The 21,196-nt window shown below is 46.1% G+C and overlaps 1 protein-coding gene across 2 annotated transcripts in view; it reads right to left on the reverse strand.

Moving 5' to 3' along the window:
* Positions 1 to 15,130: 15,130 nt before the first annotated feature.
* Positions 15,131 to 21,196, reverse strand: part of MSI2 (musashi RNA binding protein 2) — a 382,163-nt gene continuing 376,097 nt past the window's right edge. The window contains exons 12-14 of one of the 2 annotated variants that reach the window (XM_021704471.2): positions 19,886 to 20,040; positions 17,939 to 18,011; positions 15,131 to 15,482 (exon numbers count right to left, since the gene is read on the reverse strand). In XM_021704471.2, coding sequence (XP_021560146.1) covers positions 17,970 to 18,011; positions 19,886 to 20,040 — 197 coding nt within the window. In that variant the 3' untranslated portion in view covers positions 15,131 to 15,482; positions 17,939 to 17,969. The remainder of the gene's footprint in view (positions 15,483 to 17,938; positions 18,012 to 19,885; positions 20,041 to 21,196) is intronic. The other variant, XM_021704472.2, reaches the window with a different exon arrangement.

Genomic DNA, 21,196 nt, shown 5'->3' on the forward strand with positions numbered 1-21,196 from the left:
CGGTTCCCTGGAGTCTGGCTGTCATTTGATTCCCCTGGAAGCCAGCTGCTGTGTGGGTGGGAGGGAGAGGGAGAGCAGGGTTTCAGGGACAGATCTTCTTTGTGCAGAACTCACGTCTGCTCCATGCTCCAGATGGAGGTGCCAGTCCCCTCCCTGAACAGAAGACAAACTCCAAAGCTGTCGGGCCAAGTTGGCTCACCTTGGAGACTCCTGGGAGGCGGGGGGGGGGGGGGGGGGGGGGGACGGGAAGCAAATAAAGGGCACTTTTGATTTCTTTGCAAGAGCACAGCTCAAAGTGTCCTGCGTCAGGAGTGGGGGTGGGAGGGAGGGTGCAGAGGGGCAGAAGGGATCTGTGTCTCGGGAACATTCAGCAGAAGATTCGGAAAAATGTTTCCCTTCCCCTGCCCCTTCTTCCTCACCCCAAAACCTGTGGGGCTATAGAAAAGCGCACCCCATCTCCAGTATCATTGGCAGCGCGACTCCCATTTCACAGAAGGAGCAGCTGAGGTGGTGCAGAGAGGTTGAGTCACGAAGCTGGCTTTCCACCCAGGAGTGGCTGGTTCTAAAGCCTGCGTGGTGCAGGATATAGAACAGGACAGACTGGAAGATCCTCGAACCCTGCAGAACCCGGGGCGGTGGAGGGGCGGTCACAGGAATTCTGAAAGCCATCAGCAGACCCTGAAGGCCTCAGAAGATGCTTCAGAGGGGCTGGGCCTGAGCTAAGGAGAAATGGTGCATCTGTCCAGTCGTGGCATGCGTCTTTATTTAGTGCCTATCATGTGTCGGGAACTCTTCCCAGCTGGACCGCAGGCTTGCAGGGTGCCAGGTGCTGGGGACACAAACACGAAGAAGTCGTGGTACTTGCTGGGCGGGAAACGCATGTGTAAGCCCCGCGCAGGGGTAGAAGTGAGCACGGCACTCCAAGAGAGGGGACGTGAGCGGGGGGCTTCCCCGAGCGGAGGCATTGCCTTGTGGAATTTCCTCCCGTCCACTCGCGGGGGCCCACACTTGGATCAGTCGGCACCCTGAGCACAGGGTGCTTGCACACCGAGCACACAAATGGAGGGACAGTTCTGGAGAGCCAGCTCGTTGACATCATCTAGGACTACCCGGGAGGCCAGATTATAACAAGAAGGTTGCTCGGCACGTTTTCAATCAGAACAAGGGGAGCTGGATGGAGCAAATATTCAACTGCATCAATAAGAAAGGTTGATGCACCTGTCTCTCAGGAAGGAAGACGTGAGCATAGGACGAGAATACTAGACATCCGTAAGCACGGAGCCCTGCCTCCACTGCGACAATTCTGCATGACGTGATCCAAAGCTTCTTGGCGAAGCTAGATTTAGCCGCTCAGCTTTCCCTGAGTCCAGCCTTTCATGCACCTCCCCTAACAGTGCGGCTTCGATGCTCTTCTGCTACAAATGTCCCCACCACAGAAGAAACCTCCAACTGACTTTCATGCAAGTAGCTCCTTTTTTGCAAGTTTGAAATGAAACTGACAAATGGTTGCAACTAACCGGTGGGTTCAAGGAATTGCTTTCTCATCCTACTTGGTGGATTAGCAGGCTCAGCAGGGCTGCGGGGAGCTGGGCTCCAGGGTCCTGGGGCCTTCGGACTCTTCTCCCACCCACTCCCACCCCACTCTCTGCCTCAGCCTTCCCCTCCTCCCCTCCCCCAGTCTACACTGGGTTTGCCAGTCATCGCCAGGCTGGACCGCCAAGCTGAGCCGAGCTGTTTTGCCCCAGTCGAGCCCCCACTATCTGCCCAGCAACCTCATCTATTGTGGCAACACGGTGGCCGACCACCCCACCGACGTCTTCAGCGCTAATGAAATGGTTTAATTTGACACAGATCTCCGAAAACTTTCTAAACAGTTAAGGGAGGCAAATTTTTAGTAAACGTGTTACACGCGACAGACGGGTCTGATGAGGCTGGAGCTGCAGGAAGGGGCTGCATCCGAAGGGTCTGGAAGCCTTCCTAGGAGGTTTGAGCAGTAGCCTGTTTCTCAACTCTATCAGACCCAACCCTCCTTTATATAAAAACATGTTGTAATGTCCCCCTTTACTAGCCTGAAAGAGAATCTGCAAATAATAGAACTTAAGTACTTTCAAAAAACTTCAGTAAAATGCTCAGTCCCTAATACAGGCAGTAATGTCGTGTGAGTGATTTAGAATAAAACACGATGTATTTGAGTATGTCAACATTTGGGAATGGCTGTGTGGCATGAGGAAGCGGTCAAATGTTTCCACGTGCGTGGTCACCGTGAATGTGACAAGTAGATGCAGACTGACCGAGGGCCATTGCCATCGATGACTCAATTTTCCAAATTGGTGAATAACTCGGTAACGTCCTGAACAAAACAAAGCGTGCTCTTCTCTTCAGTGACAGGGTAGTTACACTCCAACATGACTTATGATATATTGAAAATGTGCAAAAAATACTTTGAGTTGACTGTTAAATAAAATTAGACAAAAGGCCCAGATAAGTATAGATTGGTTTCTTCTCCCGTGAATATTATGGGACCTGTCAGGCCTCCGGGGACCCAGGACAAGTCATCCTCATGCAGGATTGCCCCACACGTCACAGCAGCCACAGCCCTCGCCTCGTCTGCTAAATGCCCACATTGAGAACCTCTTTGTGGGTCTGGAGGGCCAACAAAGGTCTAAGGGACAGTGATGGTCAGGCTTGTGGGGCAGCACGCCTCCTCTGGCCGCTGGTTGGGGCCGGGGAGGACTTCGGTGGCTAATGCAGGAGTCCAGGGGAGAAGCCAGTGAGGGGAGGGCTCCCCAACCTGCAGCCCAGTCTGGTACGCACTGTGGGCTCAACTCCTCAGACACATGGGCCAATGACAGGTGTTGTGGGGGTCAGGCAGGGTGGGGAGCAGGGGTAGGATTTCGGTTCTGGCAAAAATATGGCAGATTGGTTTTGCTGCCATTCCACAGAGCTGGGTCCTTTGGTAAGGGAGCCCTTGGTCTTCTCCTGACCCCAGATCCCCAAACTGGCCACGTGCGTTACAGCTCTAAGCTCGGCTTGCCATCCCCAGTTTGGATGCCCAGCTTCCCCCCATCATCCTGTTCCTGCCCCAACCATTGAGCATCTCATTTTCCTCTAGGGCTGGGGTTAGTGAGGGGCGAGGGCAGAGGTGATGGCCTCGGTGGTTCTTGAGCTGACTTCCATGCAACCCCAGCTCTCTCTGCCTGACCCTGCTGCTGGGCAGCACTTCCTGTGGGGATGGGGAGGAGGGTCTCTGGTCCTTAATGGCACTATTAGAAAACCTTAAAAAGTCAGGCCTTCTTGCTCCTGACTTTTTGCCCCTGTTTCCATGTGGGAGTATATTCAAGGAAACATCTATAGCCAAAAGTTATTGAAAAGCAATGTAAACCTTTCCTAAAGTATTCCAAAAAATTCCAAATGGTGATTCTTTTTTTTTTTTTTTAGATTGTATTTATTTATTTTAGAGAGAGAATGAGCATGAGCAGGAGGGGCAGAGAGAGAGGGAGAGAGAAACCCAAGCAGACTCCGTGCTGAGCGCAGAGCCCCATGGAGGGCCCGAGATCAAGACCTGAGCTGAAACCAGGAGTTGGGACACCCAACCAAGGGCGCCACTCAGGCGCCCCTCCAAATGGTGATTCTATTTAAATTTTCTTTCCCAGAAAGAGCATGGTGGGCTCCTCCATCTTTTAACAACCTAACGAGGGAGCTGTTATGTGCATTTCACACACATACACATGTGCACGTACACTCGCAGCCCCATACACACACCTCACTGTCGTAGACAGCTGCCTGCGAACGTTCTCTAGTTTCTCTTTCTCCACCCAGCTCTTGCGAGATCCCGTCTTTCCCCTGCCCTGCTCACCTTACGTATCTGTTCATTTCTCTTTTACCTATTAAAGGGGATCCTGTCTTTGGCTCTTGGGCTTTTCCTGGGCAGGATAATTCTCCCCCTCACTGCTAATTTGCGCGACTGAGACCCAAACCGGCAAAGACCAAATTCTCCTTGGAAGGTGTGGGAGCAGAGGGGGGCCAGGGAGAAAGGCTGACTTCTTCACAGCGTCATTCACTGAACGTGGGGACATCAGCATTAGCCCACGTTAGACTCCTTATCACAGCCGTGCTTACGTGCCCCCCCACCCCACGCAGCCAGCTCTCACAGAAACGCCCACATGTGCTCTTTTCCATAATCCCCTCACCCAGTTCTTCCATGGGTACTTTTACACTCCTTCGATATCAAGTTCTGATATTCATAACCATGACTCTGATTACTGCAAGACTTCAAAGCGCCTTCTGAATCATTAAAGAAAGATTAAATTACATTCAGGATAGTTTCAGCATTAAGTGTAGCTGAGCTAATTCAGATCCTCTGAAAATTGGCAATATGATAAACTGCAACTTTACACGAGCCAGAGTATTCAGCTTAGACCCCCCTAGAAGCTCAGCAGAGTTAGACCACTCTGACGAGGCCATGAGTCCACAGGAACCCATAAATACACAGGCACATCTGGGCAGGAAGCAGAGCCTGAGTCCCATCCAGCCAAATGCTGTCACTACCCCGTAAATCTTCCGGAAATTCAAACAGCCGTTAACGTTTGCCGACGTTGTAAGTGATGCTCTCATAATCACTGCCATCTATCTGGGCTTGGCCGTGGACAGGGTCATTTGGTTAATGCAGGATTCCATCTTCATTGCTTTGTAACTAGTTTTTAATCAGCGATGATTGCCGAGCTGGGATGCTGTGGGCCAGCTCATGGGCTCTTTCCTCAGAGAGTGCCCATAAATATGTCACAGCAATTAACCAGAGACCCATGGGACGGTGGCGAGGGCGGCGGGGTGCAGCCACCAGCCTCTTCCCCTCCCCAAGAGGGGCTCCCTGGCCCCCATCCACCTTTGGAGGGTTGGTGAAGGGCATCGGCAGACAAGGGATGCCCCCGAAGGAGCATCTATTCCAATGATTGCTTTTGACTTGCCCAGCAGTTTAATCTCCCAGGTGGTGGACGAAATGACCAGTCATCCGGTTCCTCTGAAATCAATTCTGACCGTCAAAGAAAAATTGACTGGCAAACAGAATTGTAAGAGTCTTGGGGGGAGGGTCTTTATAATATTGTAGGCTGTATATAAAACGAGGCAGAGAAGGCTTAGCACGTGGAAGTTATCCCTTAGACTTGAGGGAGGTAGAGCACAAAACATTCGGAAAACAATATATAGTCATTTCTTTCGATTACAAGACTCTGCAGGAGAGGATGATGTGAGAAGCTGGGAAAACTACTACACATGCACTTCTGATTGGTCAATCTCAAATGATCCTGATGAGGAAAAGATGGGCAATGTCCCTCAGGATCCAGCGATGGCTGAACAGGCTTTCCAAAGGGACCAAAACATACATTTTTAGCAGAAATATATGAGCACCCTTGGCTCAGAGCAACAGGTAATGCAGCTCTTTTCATTTTCTGCCGGACTGATGAGTGTAGCTTTAATGTTCATTTCCTATTTTGTGATTTAGAGCTGTGTTTCGTATGTTGAGCCATTTGGATTGGCTCGTCCATAAGGCACCTATTCCTGTCTTTTCCCCCTTTATCTATTGGGTTGCCTTTGTCTTGTCAATTCACAAGAGCTCTGCATATATTATGACCTTCGTCCTCCGCATTACAAATATTTTTTTCTGCCAAATCTGTCCTTGGTCTATCTTCAGTTTAAATTTCTTTGCCATATGAAAAATTTAAGTATTTTTTGTGCTAAAATATTTTTATAATGTTAGATATTTTTTTAATGGCTTTTGGGTTTCTGGTTTTAGCTTAAAAAGCTTCTAGATTGTACATGAATGGCATCGATTTTCTTGCAAGAATTTTATTGTTTTACATTTAAATCCTTAATCCATCTGGGATTTATTTTTATGAAGAACATAGGTTGAAAGTCAACTTTTATTTTAATCTAGTTGAAAAGCCAGCTGTGTTTGTACCATATATTAAGCAATCCATCCTTTTACAACAGAATTAAGCTACTCATTACATTTATCATGCAGTATTAATTCTTATATATACCAAGATTTATTTCAAATTATTTATTCTGTCCCACTGATCTACTTGACTCTTTTTTTGAAGTTTATTTATTTACTTAAAGATTTATTTATTTTGAGAGAGAGAGAGAGAGCACAAGCGAGAGGGGCAGAGGGAGAAGGAGAGAATCTCAAGCAGACTCCATGCTGAGTGCAGAGCCCAACTTGGGGCTTGATCTCATGACCCTGAGATCACGACCTGAGCTGAACCCAAACGTCAGACGCTTAACCAACTGCACCATGCAGGCCCCCCATTGTATTTGTTTGTTTTGTTTTGTTTTAATGGAATCTCTTGAAATTTCTAGGATCACAATCCTATGTCTTTTCCTTTCAATGTTTATATTATTTCATTATCTTATTGCTTTCTTTAACCTCTAAGACAATATTAAATATTAAGTGATAGCAGCACCCCTCACCATCTCTTCCTTTAATTGAAATAGGTTTTGTGTTTTGCCATTTAGGATAATTGCCATTGGGTTTGGCAGATAGTCTTTATTATATTGTATGCAATTGCTTTCTGTTTCAACTTTCTGTGGTTTTATTAGGAACAGCTGCTGTATTTTCAAATACTTTGTGAGCATCTACTGTTAGGATCACATGGTCTTTTTCTCCTTTAGTCTGCTAATATTAACAGATTATGTTGATAGATTTCGTGATAGTGGAATATTTTGCATTTCTGGAATAAATCCTGGTTGGTCATATTATGTTATACTCTTGATATATTACTGGATTCTCTTTGCTACAGTTGTAGAATTGTAGAATTTTTGCATCTGAGCAAAGTCTGTAGATGTATTTTTGTCTTGTTTCTGTATTGGGTTTTGACATCAAAGCTATGCTAGCATTATAAGACAGGGGAGCTTTCCATATTTTTCTATCATCTGGAACGGTTTAATAGCAATGGAATTATCAGTTAGATAAAACTCATTTGTAGGGGCGCCTGGGTGGCTCAGTCGTTAAGCGTCTGCCTTCGGCTCAGGTCATGATCCCAGGGTCCTGGGATCGAGCCCCGCATCGGGCTCCCTGCTCAGCGGGAAGCCTGCTTCTCCCTCTCCTGCTTCTCCCTCTCCTGCTTCTCCCTCTCCCACTCCCCCTGCTGGTGTTCCCTCTCTCGCTGTGTCTGTCAAATAAATAAAATCTTAAAAAAAAAAACCAACTCATTCGTAAACCCCTTTGTACCCAGTCCATTTTTCAATATTAGATCTTTAATTACCCTTTCAGTATCTTTTGTGGTAGTAAGTTTATTCTGGTTTTTTACTTCTGATCAGTTTCGGTATTTGCTAGAAAATTTTCTGCTTCTTTTAAATTTTTAGATCTGTTGCTCTTACTATTCTTTTCTCATTGTTATCTGTAGTTATGTCTCTTATTCCTTAGATTGCATATTTTTGCTCTTCTTTATTCAGGGTGACTCGTTTATTAGCCTTTGTAAAAATCCAGCTTTTGGATCCATTTATCCCATCAATGACTTTACTGTTTCTATTTAAAACAATTTTTTTTAAAAAAAGATCTTATTTATTTGGCAGAGAGAGAGTAGAGCAAGAGAGAGGGCACGAGATGGCGGGAGGGGCAGAGAGAGATGGAGAAGCAGGCTCCCAACTGAGCCTGGTGACTGGGGGCTCATCCCAGGACCCTGAGATCATCACCTGAGCCAAAGGCAGATGCTTAACCAACTGAGCCACTGAGGCACCCTTATTGTTTTCTATTTTATAGCTTTTAGCTTCTACCAATTTCTCCTTTCTCGTTTTTTAGGTGCTGTTTACTACCTTAAGATGAATAATAAATTTCTTCACTGAAAAATAAATTTTTTCCATTGAAGACATTTAAAGCTATGAACTTTTCTCTGAGTACAGCTTTTGCTGTATGTTACAGGTTCAGATACAATGTGTGCTTTTTGTTGCTTTCTAGACCGTCTGTACTTTCTTTAACTTTCCTCTTTGATCCAAGGATATACAGAATTGGGTCTCTCAATCATAACTGCACAGAAATTGAGAGACCCAATTTAATTATCTCTAATTGTATTGGGTTATGATCATGGGATGTGGACCACAAAGTTGCTATTTGTTTAAATTAATATTAATTTTAGCTAAATTTAAGCATTAATAATTACATGGTTAATATTTATCAGTTAATAGGTAATTAATATGTTGCCACACAATGGGTTTTTGTATATATCCCATGGATAAATGACCAAAAAATGTACATTCTCTATTTAAAGATTCTATAGTCTGATGATCATTTACTAATTGCACTATACAAGTCCTCTGTGTCCTTATTTTTGTCTATTATACATGTCTAGTTCCAAGAGAGGTGCGTTAAAGTCTTTATAATTGTATTTTAATTTGTATCTAGTTCTCTTTGCAATTCTAATAGTTTCTGATTTAAGTGTTTGGTTCTCCTGGTAATTGAGGCTTGGGGTTTATCACCTCTATATCCTCTTGTGTTTTTTGTCATTGCAGAATATCCCGTTGAGTGCCTTAATGTTGAATTCCACCCTGTCGGACCAACTGACATTTCAATTCTTGCCTTTTGTGTTTGCTTATTTTCTCTTTGCCACAGCTTTATTTTCAGCCATCTTTGTCATTTAACCATTTCTATAATAGCCCGTAATTGGGTTTCGTTTTTTCTAAACATACCTGTTTTGCAGTGGTAGAAAATGCAATCCATTCGTATTTAGTGATGGATTACCTTGCTAGCATTCCTTCTGTCCTACTTATTATGCTTATGTTTATCTTCACACTGTTGCTTCTTCTTTTCCTTTTCCTAGTTTTTGCTGATTTGTTTCTACTTAATATTTTTAGGGTTTCTCCCTGAAAGTTTGGTTTTCTCTAGATTGATATTTTTCTGCTTCTTTTTGGGTATATTTAGGCATTTAGTTTCGAGTGCTCTCCCCCACCCCCAACCAGGCACACTCAACGCTGATGCTGACGCATGTCACCAGCTCAAACCCAGAAGAATGTTCTGGAGATGACAGCTCAGTGCTGTCATTGAGCACTTGTAGGACGGCAGGCAAATTACCTATCCCTCCTGAACATTAAAATGTAGCAGTCACACAACACGTGTAGGACTAACCAGGTCACGTGTGGGCCTCATCTAGCATACCGTTGACGCCCCCATTCCCTGCTCTCTCCTTGGGCTTCTGGGACGGAGCTGCGCAATCAGGATGAGGATGAAGATGAACTTTTTCATGTCTCTGGCCCGCTCCTCTCAGAATTCCTAAGAGGAATTTCTCAGCCGAGCTCTCATTGGTCTTTCATTTCTGTGGGACGGCAGAGGTTATACTCTTCTGTCCTCAAGATTAACAAGACATTGGAGAGTGCTGATGTTTTGCCTGTGGACCTAAGAGATGGGCCTAGAAACAAATTCTCCTGTCTCCAGCCTTGGATTGAAAGGGACACCTTCTGGGCTTCTCTTCTTGGACCTTTGTGTAGCAGAAATGTCCCTAAGATAAAGCTGGAATAAGCCCGAGACAGGACACTGGAGGAGGGGCCCAAGTTGTCCATGCCCTGGGGACTAGGGCTCCACCTAACGCTCTGAGGAAGCAGTTACAGGAAGCTTCATCCCTTATAAACCCATAGGCCTGGCTCTTCCTCTCCAAAGCTTAAAATCCATGGAATCCCTCTGGTTCAGACTATGTCTTGACTGCTACCACCAAGTCTTGGAGCTTGCCCCCCAATGAACTGGGTCTCAATTCTTTTCTTTTCTCTCAACGATTTGACAGATAGAAGGCGGAAGTGTCACAGATGATCTACTTCTTTCTACACCTTTAATTTTGTGATCCCACAAAATTTCTCTTCATTAAGCAAGACTTTGAACTTGAGGGCCAAGGCTGGGCTTCCTAACACCCTTTCAGACTCCTACTCAAGGGTCATGGAATTGGTTCTATGTCTTCTCCTGCAGGCTGCTGATAACAGAGGCCAGCAACCTGGAGAGCCACTTAGCTCCTTCGACACATATCTACCATCTGGGTCCCATGATCTCACGGGACCTTTGGTGTTTGCTCCCTGCCCACCCAAGGGCTCTGAGGTATTCTGCAGCCTGTTCTTCCATGGCAATGCTCTCTTGTCACTTCATAAAAATGTTCTACCAGCTACCTGGGGACAGCAGAAGGGCTTCTCCACTGGAGGTGCTGGGAGGCAGGTGCCAAGAGGTGAGGGGAGGCAGGTGTGATTGGTGACACCGCTGCCCCCCCCAACCAAGCAACTGCTACCCCGCAGCCCAGCCCTCCTCCGCAAGTGAACGAACACTGAACAACTCTGTTCAAAACAGTTTATTGTATTTTATTTTTTTTTTGTCAGACAAACACATTGATTTCTGGACCACAGTAGAGGATGGAAACCTTTCACAAACTTATTTATTTGAAAATACAAATATAAAATTATACTTTCCACATCTGTGATGTGAGAGACTGCCATCCACATAGTAATTTTTTACAACAGGGCTTTAAGAAAGCCACACACAAAGACCTGAAAGATGCTTGAGATATATATATATATAGATACATATATATGTATATATATAAAAAAAATACTCACTACCAAAGTTGTCATCAGTTTCATACTAAAGTATAAAAGTAAGGGTGAGGTCAGCCACAGTGCTAGGGAAAGTTTTATTTAGATACATTTATGTCCACATGAAACGCTTAGACTTGCATCCTATTACATATGGAATTCCGAGTTTACAACACACCATGAACGGCAGACTGGCTAGCCCACGCTACTCAAGAGGACACTCACAGATTCCACACAGGATGGTACAGTATGTACAGAATACAGTAGCAGAGAGCCTTCCAGGGAGGCTCTGGAACTTCTGTCCCCCAGACACCCCCCCCCCCCCCCCGCCCCTTCGTGCCCCTGCCTCCCGGAAGTGAAATCCTGTCTGAGACAATACATTCTGATTATTTGATAGCCAAGTGTTTGAATTAAGGTTGCTTCCCCAGAGGTGTGGGTTTTATGTATATATATATTTTTGTTTTAGTTTACTTACGTTTTTTGGTTAAAAAAGAAAGAAAGAAAGAAAACCAACATATTACAGTATTAAAGTATTGCTTAATGTACAGCGTCTCCTTGTGTAGTGTCTGTGCCCAGGACCGGGCTGAGCTGATTCTGCTGCTTTTCTGCTTAGGGGGAGGGCAGGGGGGGCCCACCAGTGTCTCTCTTCAGTGTGCTCGCCAGCCTCCATCCCTCAGCTCGCACGCCTCCACCCCCCCCGCTTCTGTCTTCCTTGGAAGGTAGCCCAGCTGGTGAAGCACATTCAAGAGAGAAAATTCTCCCCCGCACCCCCTGCTCCCACAGTCTCCCTCTGTCCCTGCGTGCCACTCCCAACCGATAAAGAGAAGTATGAGTTAGTGTTTCTTTTGTAAACAATTTCATATGCAATATAATACAGAAAGCATGGCTGACCTTCAATAAAAAATGTAGTAAACTATATTGCTTTATTCTTGATTATGCTGCAGTGAGCGAATGGCAGGATGAAGCAGTGTGGTGTGGTGGTGGCTAAGTCCCTAGCCCTCGTTTGCACTAAAGATCAAAATAGGTTTTGTTTTTCTATTTGGAACCGAAAAAAAAAAAATTTTTTTTTTTCAAAATCCCCAACTGAAAAAAGAACCCCCCCTCAAAAAAACCCCCCAAACAAAAACAAAAACAAAACAAGAAAACTGAAAACAAAAACTGAACACCTTTCAGGTCGTTAGGACCAACAATTACCCGATGATTTTGAGACTAGTCTAGCAAGATGTGTGTAACATTCACTCGCTGTGAACTGCTGTGCAGTGAAACCGGAAATGGACACAATAGAGCCATGCTACCTTAAAGTCCAAGCTACAAGTTCAAATTAGGATGAAGGTTATGAAGGAGAGAAACGCAAAAAGGCCTGTCGGGGCTTCGTTTGAGTCAAGCCAATGAGCGAATGGGATAGAACACGAGGCTGTTTGGTTTTCCCAGTGGGTGTGAGGAAGGCCACAAACCAGGGCTGAGAAAGCTCCTGGGGAGGGGACCAAAGGCTTGGCTGTCCCCGTCAGCTCCATGTCCAGGTGGAACCAGGAATGGGGTCTGGGAGCTAATGCCACTCACTTCCCTCTGCTTGGGAGGAGAGGAGTTCGGGGGTCCCAGGCAGATGGATCTGGAAGCCAGAAAGTCACCCGGTGGCTATTTTGTGATTCCGCGGGTGGGGGGGGGGAAGCCATCAGCCAAGAGGGTTTCTCCCCCAAAGGCGAAAGGGTGGTTCCCAGGTTCGCCACTGAGCTTAACTGAAACAAAGACAAGGCTGAACATCAGTGCTAAAATAATTTATGAAAATCTTTCAAAATGGACTTCTAGATGAGTGGGGGGACTAACGTGAACCTTAACCTAGGTAGCCACATTAAAACAGATCAGATTTCCACGAGATTTGTGCTATGGGCTACTGGGTCTCTTCAAAAGGTATTATAAACATCTAAAACATATTCACACAGATTATCAATTTCTTCTGAGCATTCTTAAAAAAATATTTTTTCTCTTAGTAAAATCATTTTAATATACCATGCCTCCCTCTTTTAAAAAATAAATTAAAAAAATCCAGTTTTGCATATCTAGCATTAGCATTTAAGGTAGTATGGCACACCCCTTCACAGTTTGGGGGGGGGGGGTTGGGAATCTACAAAACGCCATAGATTTTTCCGGCATTTGAACATCATGAGACCTTGGGTTAGTTGAAACCACATCAGATCAGCAAAAATAAAATAAAAAGTTGAAATTGAAAAAAAAAAAACACAAAGGAAAAAACTGCCCCAAAATTATTAGCAATTTTTTTTTCATAAATAAGAGAAAGTTCTATCCTTACTGGTCCTAAATCTGAATAACTATGTCTAATTTTTTTTTAAACCTTAATTACGTTATACCTATCAATATGTACTAGAAGAAAGAGAAGAAAAAAAGTCACTACACTAGTACGAGGACAGCACGCTTACAAGATAGCCATTTTATACATTATTAACAGACAGTGATCAACGAAGAGTCTTCTGTGAGGTGATGGGGGATGCAGAGAAAGGAAGGATACTACAGTACATCACCAACATGGACAAAAGAGTAATTAAATTCCCTAATCTAGACACTGAATTTCTGGGAATTTATGGTCTTTTTTCTTTTTTTCAAAAAACTTCTATTTTGTTATTTTATCACTTGAACAAGTTTTGATATTTTAAAAGCGCCCAGCATTTTACTTAACTTGGTTGTTTGGAAATAAAAAAAGAAAGAAAGAAAAAAACAAAACAAAACAAAACAGAAACCCCTCACCAAACAACCTAACATTGATCGGAAAAACAAGATTTTTTTTTTTTTTTAATGTTGTTGCTGTTTAATTAGAATTGAAAAAAGCTTTTTTTCTTTCTTTCTGAGTTAGCATTTTGGAGCCTTTTGTTTGAAGATGCTTTTGCCCTACCATGTCTGTGAATGTCTACATTAGTCTACTTTGTTAGTAAAATTTATAAAAATAGGAGTGCAGCAGCTCTTTATAATAAATGTCGCATTCAGTGTCTCATACTGGCTGTGCCTTAAGTACCAAATTTATAAACGTAACAATTTAAAAAATATTAATAAAACGTCAATATCACATTTTAAAAAAGAAAAAAATATATATCCACACTACAATATGTTTTAATGCCATCTATTGAGTTGTACTTCTATAGTTGCTGTTGCCGACCTATTACCAATATTAAAAAAAAGTTAAATTAAAAAATATCCTTCATCATAAGTATCTTTCCCCAACTGAGGACCATATATTATAACAGCCAAATGTTAAACATGTGCAAACAGGAAACTGTCAGTTTTTCCCACCAGTCACAGTGCAGCGATGTTTATACTTTTTTTATTTTTAAAATTCTGTTTACATCTACAATAAATTAAAAAAAAAAATTCTTCCATAGCCTCTCTGGTGATACTTGCAGCACTGAGGTATTAAAAAAAATATATAAACCAAAAGGTTGCTCTCCTAATTTGTAAATAGGAAGTGAATGGAGAAAAGTTTTCATTAATGCAGGCTTCTCCGCCCCTGGCCTGAGCTCCCCCCCCCACCCCCGGAGCTGGGGGGAGCCAGTGGGGGAGCAGGGGAGCAAAGAGAGGCAAAGTGTCCTAGGGACCTTTGGAGGTGCTGAAATGGTTGGACAATAGAAAATGATCAAATATTTAAAAATTAAGACTGAAAAAGAATGTCCCCCCACCCCCTCCCCACCCAAGCCAAACAGGTGTGCTTTGAAACTTTAAATATGTTAAATATTAAAATTGTAGCTTTGTTTTTAAAAAACGTCTTGGGAAAAGCAGTTTTTCATATTTTAAATAAAAATCTAACTAGACGGTAACATTTGAAGCTGTGCACAGACGAGAGGTTAATATGCTGGTATGACGCTAATACAGTTCTTAGGTCTATCACACAGACAGAAGGAGCTAAACAGTGTTCTAACTTTTCCCGGGGGGTCGTCCTGGCAGTGGGGGCGGGGGGGGTGTCCTTCCGCCTGGGAACCGACTCGGTTATCATGCCTTCCCCTCCTCCTCCTTCCACAGAGCATCGAACTGCCTGGGACCGACTCCCTCACAAAAATATTTTTGATTCTCTCTTTCTTAATAGTTTCTATGTAGTTAATGGAATTGTATTTACAACGCTTCTTTTTTTTTTAGAATTCACAATTTCAAAAAACCTTATAATATCACCTCTTTCAACAGAAAAAAAGCACTTATAGAAAAGGAGGACACTCAAAACATGGTCGTCCTTACCTTATTGCCGAAAATAGATATACTTAGGTTAACAAAGAGACGTCACAAAAAAGAACCGCTATAGAGTCTGTTAATTAGCTTACTACATCTCACTTATACGACGCAAAGGAGAAAGTTTATGCCCACCTCCCTCTCCACACTTCACAACTTTGCTTCCACAGACGCACAATGTGCTCCACTGGAAAAGCCATACAGTCTCAGAATTGGTACCAAAATATTGAGGAATATTACCATCTCAGCATCCTTTAAAAGTGAGAACAGAATCAAAACAAGCAAAAAAAAAAAATCTTTTTAAGAGAAAAATAATACCTTAATATAACAATTATACTATGGTTAGCTTTTAACTAGATATTAAAGCTATATGACTACCGGACTAAGTCAAAATCACTACCAAATGTGATTCAAAGAGATTTAAAAGGAGAAGGGGGGGAAGAGAGAAGAGGAAGGGAAACCATCAAGAAAAACAAAACAAAACAAAACCAAAAATCATGGGTTATATACACATTTAAAAGCTGTTGTCTTATATTACAGCAGATTCGTGAGATGATGAGATGTAGTCAACCCTCGATCCGAAGTGAGCCATCTCTGGTTGGGATGGGGAGTGAGGCTGGTGGGGGTCCAGGTCTGATGACATCACCTAAACAAAGGGCCACTCAGAAACTTCGCCCAGTCTTGCCTGGACATCCAGGTATGCTCTGCAGGGCGCGGAAGGTCACGGATGCCCAGAGGAGAACATAAAGTGGGAAGTGGGAGAAGAGAGAAGATGTGTCAGGCAAACATACTATTTATTCCAACTTCTCAACTAGCGCTTCCACAGAACGACTACATTGGGCTACTGAGTACGTCTGGAAACGGCCAGGCTAACAGCTTACTGGGATCACGGCTTGGGAAATCTGACATCTTCACCACGCCTGACACTGGGGAGCGGACAGCTCTGCGACTCACTGTGCTCGTTTGCTATTTTGCTGATTTGATACGGCACTGGTGAATTCTTGGGGGGGGGGGCGGGAGAGTGGCAGGAAATGTGGTCAGCAAATGCGGCCATGCTGGGTGTTTGGCTACACTGGGTGAATTGCAAACTGATGAGAGATGCTTTTTGTTCTGGTTAAACTTCGGGTTTTCAAAGCCAAATGTTTAAAAAACTACTTTATCAGATACCGTCAATGACTGCCAATAACTGAAAATGCAGATTTAAAAAAATCTAAAAAAAATTATATTTCGTATCGAGGACTCGAGGTCAGGAAAAACATATGCAACAAATAACCAGCTTTGGTTATAGAAAATAAAAACAGGCCCGCGACTCACAGACTTGCTGAGTCTCCCTGAGTCCACCGTGAGCCTGGGCACCTCCTCTGTGGAGGGGACTACAGAGAACAAAACCTCGGTCATGGACAAAGTGTGTGTTTCGGTTTGAACATGTGACTCAATTGGTTCACTTCATCCATTTTGGAGGAGGGTGGTGGGGTGTTACCGCCAGTCTCTTGGCTACGTTATCCTTCTGTGGGAACCGGGTCCTAGAGTTGGATGAGGAGGATGGGCTGGATGCCTTGCCCTCCCCTGGCTCCTACAGCGGCCATGGAGGGGAGGGCGGGCTGTGGTGGGAAGCCCTACCCCATCCTCATTTCCAGGGGAGGGAGAGTGCAAGGACAGCCGGGCAGCCGCAGTGTCTGACCTTGCAGGGGTCTGCTGTGCCTGGTAGCTGTCCCATCCCCTCATCATCTGACTCCACAAAGGGCTGGAGCCACTTCCAATCCCCAGAGTTCTTGGGGAGTTCAGTCCACTTTGCTCTCAGAGGAACCTTACTTCCCCTGGGCCCCCAAACCCAGCTTAATTAGTAGTGAGTAGCTCTCTTCAAACTGTTAGTGGCCTCTGGCTCTGGCCAGCAATGGCTGGGTCAGTGCTCGAAGGGAAGTGGAGGTGAGGGGTGGGGAGAATTCACACACGGGGTTTATTTGGTTAAGAGAGGCGGTTGCATTAGTTGAGGTGATTCCTTAGCAGCAACATTAGAGAAATCCAAAAGAGATTTATGGAGCTCAACTCAATCTGGTCCCCCAACTGGGCCCACCCGAGAGAGTCCTGGCTGACTTGGGGGCCTAGAGTGACCCCCTCTATGAGACAGGGGTCCTACTAACCGCAAACCAAAGTGGCAAGTCCATCTCCAGCCTTGCTTCTCCTACATCCAAACTCCCAGAGGGAAAGGCGCTCCTGCCCCAGCAGGGACCCAGGCCCGGGCTCAGCTGTCACCCTCCCTCTTGACAGACCCATGTCTCAAGCCCCCAAACTAATGCGCTAACATAGTACGCACTTAGCTTTCACGAGAGAACCCCTCTTCCTTCTCGGGGTTCCTCCCGAGAGCAACAGATACTCATTTTCCAATGAGACCGTGGCAAGAGGCTCCTTCACTGACTGTCCCAACCCCCCCTTCTCCTCCACTCCACCCCTTCCATACCCCCATCAAAGTGATTTAAAAAAACGTTTAATTAACTTGAGCTCAGTTTAAAAGGTTAGGAAACTGGCAGGGATCCAAATCCACGTTATGCAGGTGATGTCGTTAATTTAATTTGCTTTTCGTGCGGTAATCTGGATAATTACTCAGTAGTTACTGGCAAAAATGTTTTCTTTTCACTAAAAGATGGAGTCTGGCTGTTTGACTGCATGAACCCCATTGGCCAAAGCCAGCAAGCGCTGGGGGGCCGAAAGGGTCCAGGGACCTGAAAGGCCATCTCGTGGGACCCTGGAGGGGTTGGCCCTGGCCCCCGCCCCCAGGCTTGGCCGAAGCCCAGGCTTCTCCTGCCTCCATCCCCCTGGGACAGGCAACAGCACCAGATCACCTTCCAGTTTCCTACACTCTTGATTGTATTTCAAGACAGAGAGAGATGAGGGGGTGGGGAAGAAGATAAAGAAAGGGAATCAAAAGAATCAAATCAAGAAGAATTAAAAAAAAAGGTGGGGGGCATGATTACAGCTGGAGAGAAGGATGAGAGAGTACAAGACCGGATTTTTTGCCCCCACCCTCCTGCCAAGGGGTCGGGGAAGAGGAGAGAGAGGTGTTGGCGCGATGGGGCCAGGGCCCGTGCGTACTTGCATGCCAGGGCACACACATGTACGACGCGCCCGGCAGGGCGGGGACACAGGGCAGAGAAGGTAGTACCTCAGAGTGGGGTGGCAACGGAAGCACCTGCTCAATGGTATCCATTTGTAAAGGCCGTTGCAATCAAAGGTCCCTAAAATTGCACAATTGTTAAGGTCATCAGCACGCTATACACGGGAACAGCTTGTCATATTCTGGGAAAGGAAATTATCTCTAGAACTAGACCGTGGTTGCCAGCATGAATATGTAATTCTGAGACACTGCGCCATGAGGGGCCCGGACGCCGTCCTCCCTGGCTCCGGGCCCTCCAGCCCCCACGCCCCGCCCCAAGCCCGTCCGCTTGCCCAGGGGGTAATCGAGAGCCAGATGCACCAGGGAGGTGTGTGGCTGAGGGGAAAGGGAGGCCTCGGCCCAAAATGCTGGGCGCTGCTGCCCTGGACCCCGGAGGGCAAAGATACCCGTGTCTCTGCCCGCAGTCCCAACAGCTCCAGCTGGGGAGAAAGCAAGCCCAGCGCAGACAAAACGTGATGCCACGCGTGGTCATTTCAGAAAAGCGCCACGACCCACAGGTCAAGAGACCCAGGTTTTCAAGAACGAATAGGGTCTGTGTTTCCGGGCGCTGCAAATGGAAATGATCTGTGCTCTAGGTGGTGATAGATGGTCTCCCAAATCGATGCAGCTCTAAACTGAATAATAATACTCTGGATCTGGTACTACAGCTCAGCCGAGTGGATGTGACTCATCAGACTCCTGACTTAAGTGTTACTGGTCCGGGAGTGGAATTGCACAAGGACCCAGACTGCATGGGCCAGGGGTGGCGGCAACGCACATGTGTGTGTGCGCGCACGCGTGTGTAAGACGGTCTGTGACAGAAAGAGTCTCGTGCGTGGGTTAAGAGTGTGTGTGCACCCCTGCATGCGTGCGTGCACCCCTGTGTGTGTGCGTGTGCTTTCCAATGCTGGGGTGGGGGGGGCAGGGAGCGGTGCCCTGGTGCCCCAGACTTGTCCGCACTTGCCCTGTTCTCCCCAGCTCAGCCCCTGAGGCGGGGTTCTCCTGACAGGGACAGGGCCTGGAACAGCAGACATTCCCATCTTAGCCCCCAAACCAAACCGCCTCCAAAATGCTGAGGTTGGCTAGAACGGAGGGTGGCCGAATTTCTGTTTCCCAAATGGAAGGGACAGCGAGCGAGTGGGCTCAGGCACATTCATGCTCACACACACGAGGAGGGGGAAGAACAATACAATCTGAAAACAGCATGCAAATCTGTTAAGCAAATTTCCACTGCCTGGATTAGTTAGATTATAGAACCACAGAGCATTACAAATATCAAATGCATCTGGCCTTTGCGGGGTTGCGGCTAAAGAACGCAAATGGGAACTTACTTGGAACCTGGAAACTCTAAGAAACATTAGCAAAGGAAACCACCTGGAAGGGAGCGTGCACCCCACACCGTGTCCCAGGGCCAAAGTGCTGCCTCTGGACCTCAGGCCCAGGGCCTCGACTGACCAAGGTTGCTATCCTGAGGAGGGGGTGGGGGGCCCCCCAGCTCCTCAAGTCGCAGCCCACATGGCTGTCTCCAGGAGGCAGGGATCAAGCAGGGGGGCCGATACTGAGGGCCTGTTATGTGCTAGCAAGTGACGTATCCTGTTTCCATTAATTCTCAGACCATCTTTCGAGGGAGGCACGCTTATTGGCGTTTTGCAGCCAGGGAAGTGAAGTTCCGATGGGTTATGTAAGAGGCTTAAGGTTGCATGGGCTGAAGGTGATGGAGTGGGGATCTGAACTTGACCTGCCCATGCTCCTTCCACTCCATCACACGGCCACACACCGGTTGCTCAGGAAAAATCGAAACAGGAGCTTCAGCCCTAGGTGGCTGACGGAATGTGGACGGGGGAGTGGGGACCCACTGTCCTCTCGTCGGCCCCCAACCCTGGGGTCTTCTGACATACTCTCCCATGGGAGATGGGCGGGAAAGGATGAGGCGGGGGGCGGAGGGTAGGTACTTACAGCTATGCCGTGGCCGAAGCCTGAGCCCGGCTGTGGGCTGGCCGCACTTATGTAATTCCCCACTCCGGAGTCCTGGCTGGCAGGGCCGTACAGATCGGCGACAGGTCCTGGGCTGTTGGCCCCCGGGAAGCCTCCGGGCCGCGCGGGGTTGGAGCCTGCCGGGGAAGCGGGCGCGCCAAAATTCGGTTGAGCACTGTAGCTATTCAGGACTGGTGTGCAGAGAATAGAGCTGGGTATGAGGCCAGAAGCCAGGCATGCACCGGTCATTACAAGCCAAACACTCGAGAAAAACAGCTGAGGCCCAACTTCTAACACTCAACCAAGGCCATGCGAAAACATCAGCAGGGACTCAAGAATACTCAGCCCAGGCTACTACTAAGAAGCTCGGAGCTCCGAAAATAGAGAGAATAAAAAAACAATCATTCAACACACTATAGCAACCAACCGGAGGTGCTTCACTGCCCACCAAATTATCACAAGAGAAATAGAGATATATATGGAAGAGAGAGAGGAAAAGAGAGAGAGAGATTGGTTTTCACATCTGAATTGGTGCTCATGCAGTCTTGTCTAGATCTGGGCACGTTGAGACAGCATTCACATCCCATGCAAACTACAAAGGAACTAGTTTTAGACTACACATTGTGTTAATATTGATATTAAAACGTGACAGGAAACAAAGCAATTTGTGTCCAGGAAAAAAAAAATCTTTTGGGGAAGGGATTTAAAAAAAATTTTTTTTTGTTTCGCTTTTTCTTGTTTGTTTGTTTTTGGATCCATTCAATGACAAATTTGTTTTAAAAAAAAAGACAAAAAAGATCTCCATTCTCCAGCCCCCCCAAAACCACTTCCCCCCTCCCCACTGGCTACATCCTCCCCCCACCCCCATTTATATCCCTGTATGAAAGTCGTCACTACTGAACGTGGTCGGAGGATGGGATATGTCATGGAAAATTTGGGCATCTTAACGTAACCGTAATGATGGTGGCAAGGGGTCCCCTTCTGGGGTGGAGAGCAGGGGATGGAGGGAGGGGGTGGGGTGGGGAAGGCGAATCTGGAGGCTGGGGCCGAAGCCGGGTGAATGCCAATGGTTCTACAGGACACCCAAACACTCACCTCCTGCAGTAGAAGGAAAAGGGGAGTTTAAACTTTTTTTCCTTTTGTTTAAAAAAAAAAAAGACAAAGAAGTATGAATGCAGAGGATACTGACTGAACCGATTTACAGCTAAAGCGTATCTGACCGAAATGCCTGCTTTCTGTTAGTCAATCTCATATAAACTCCAGACTGAGCAAAGAGCTAGGAATGCACCTGTG

Source organism: Neomonachus schauinslandi, chromosome 15 (assembly GCF_002201575.2).
Source record: "Neomonachus schauinslandi chromosome 15, ASM220157v2, whole genome shotgun sequence".
In the NCBI taxonomy this organism is placed as follows: Eukaryota; Metazoa; Chordata; class Mammalia; order Carnivora; family Phocidae; genus Neomonachus; species Neomonachus schauinslandi.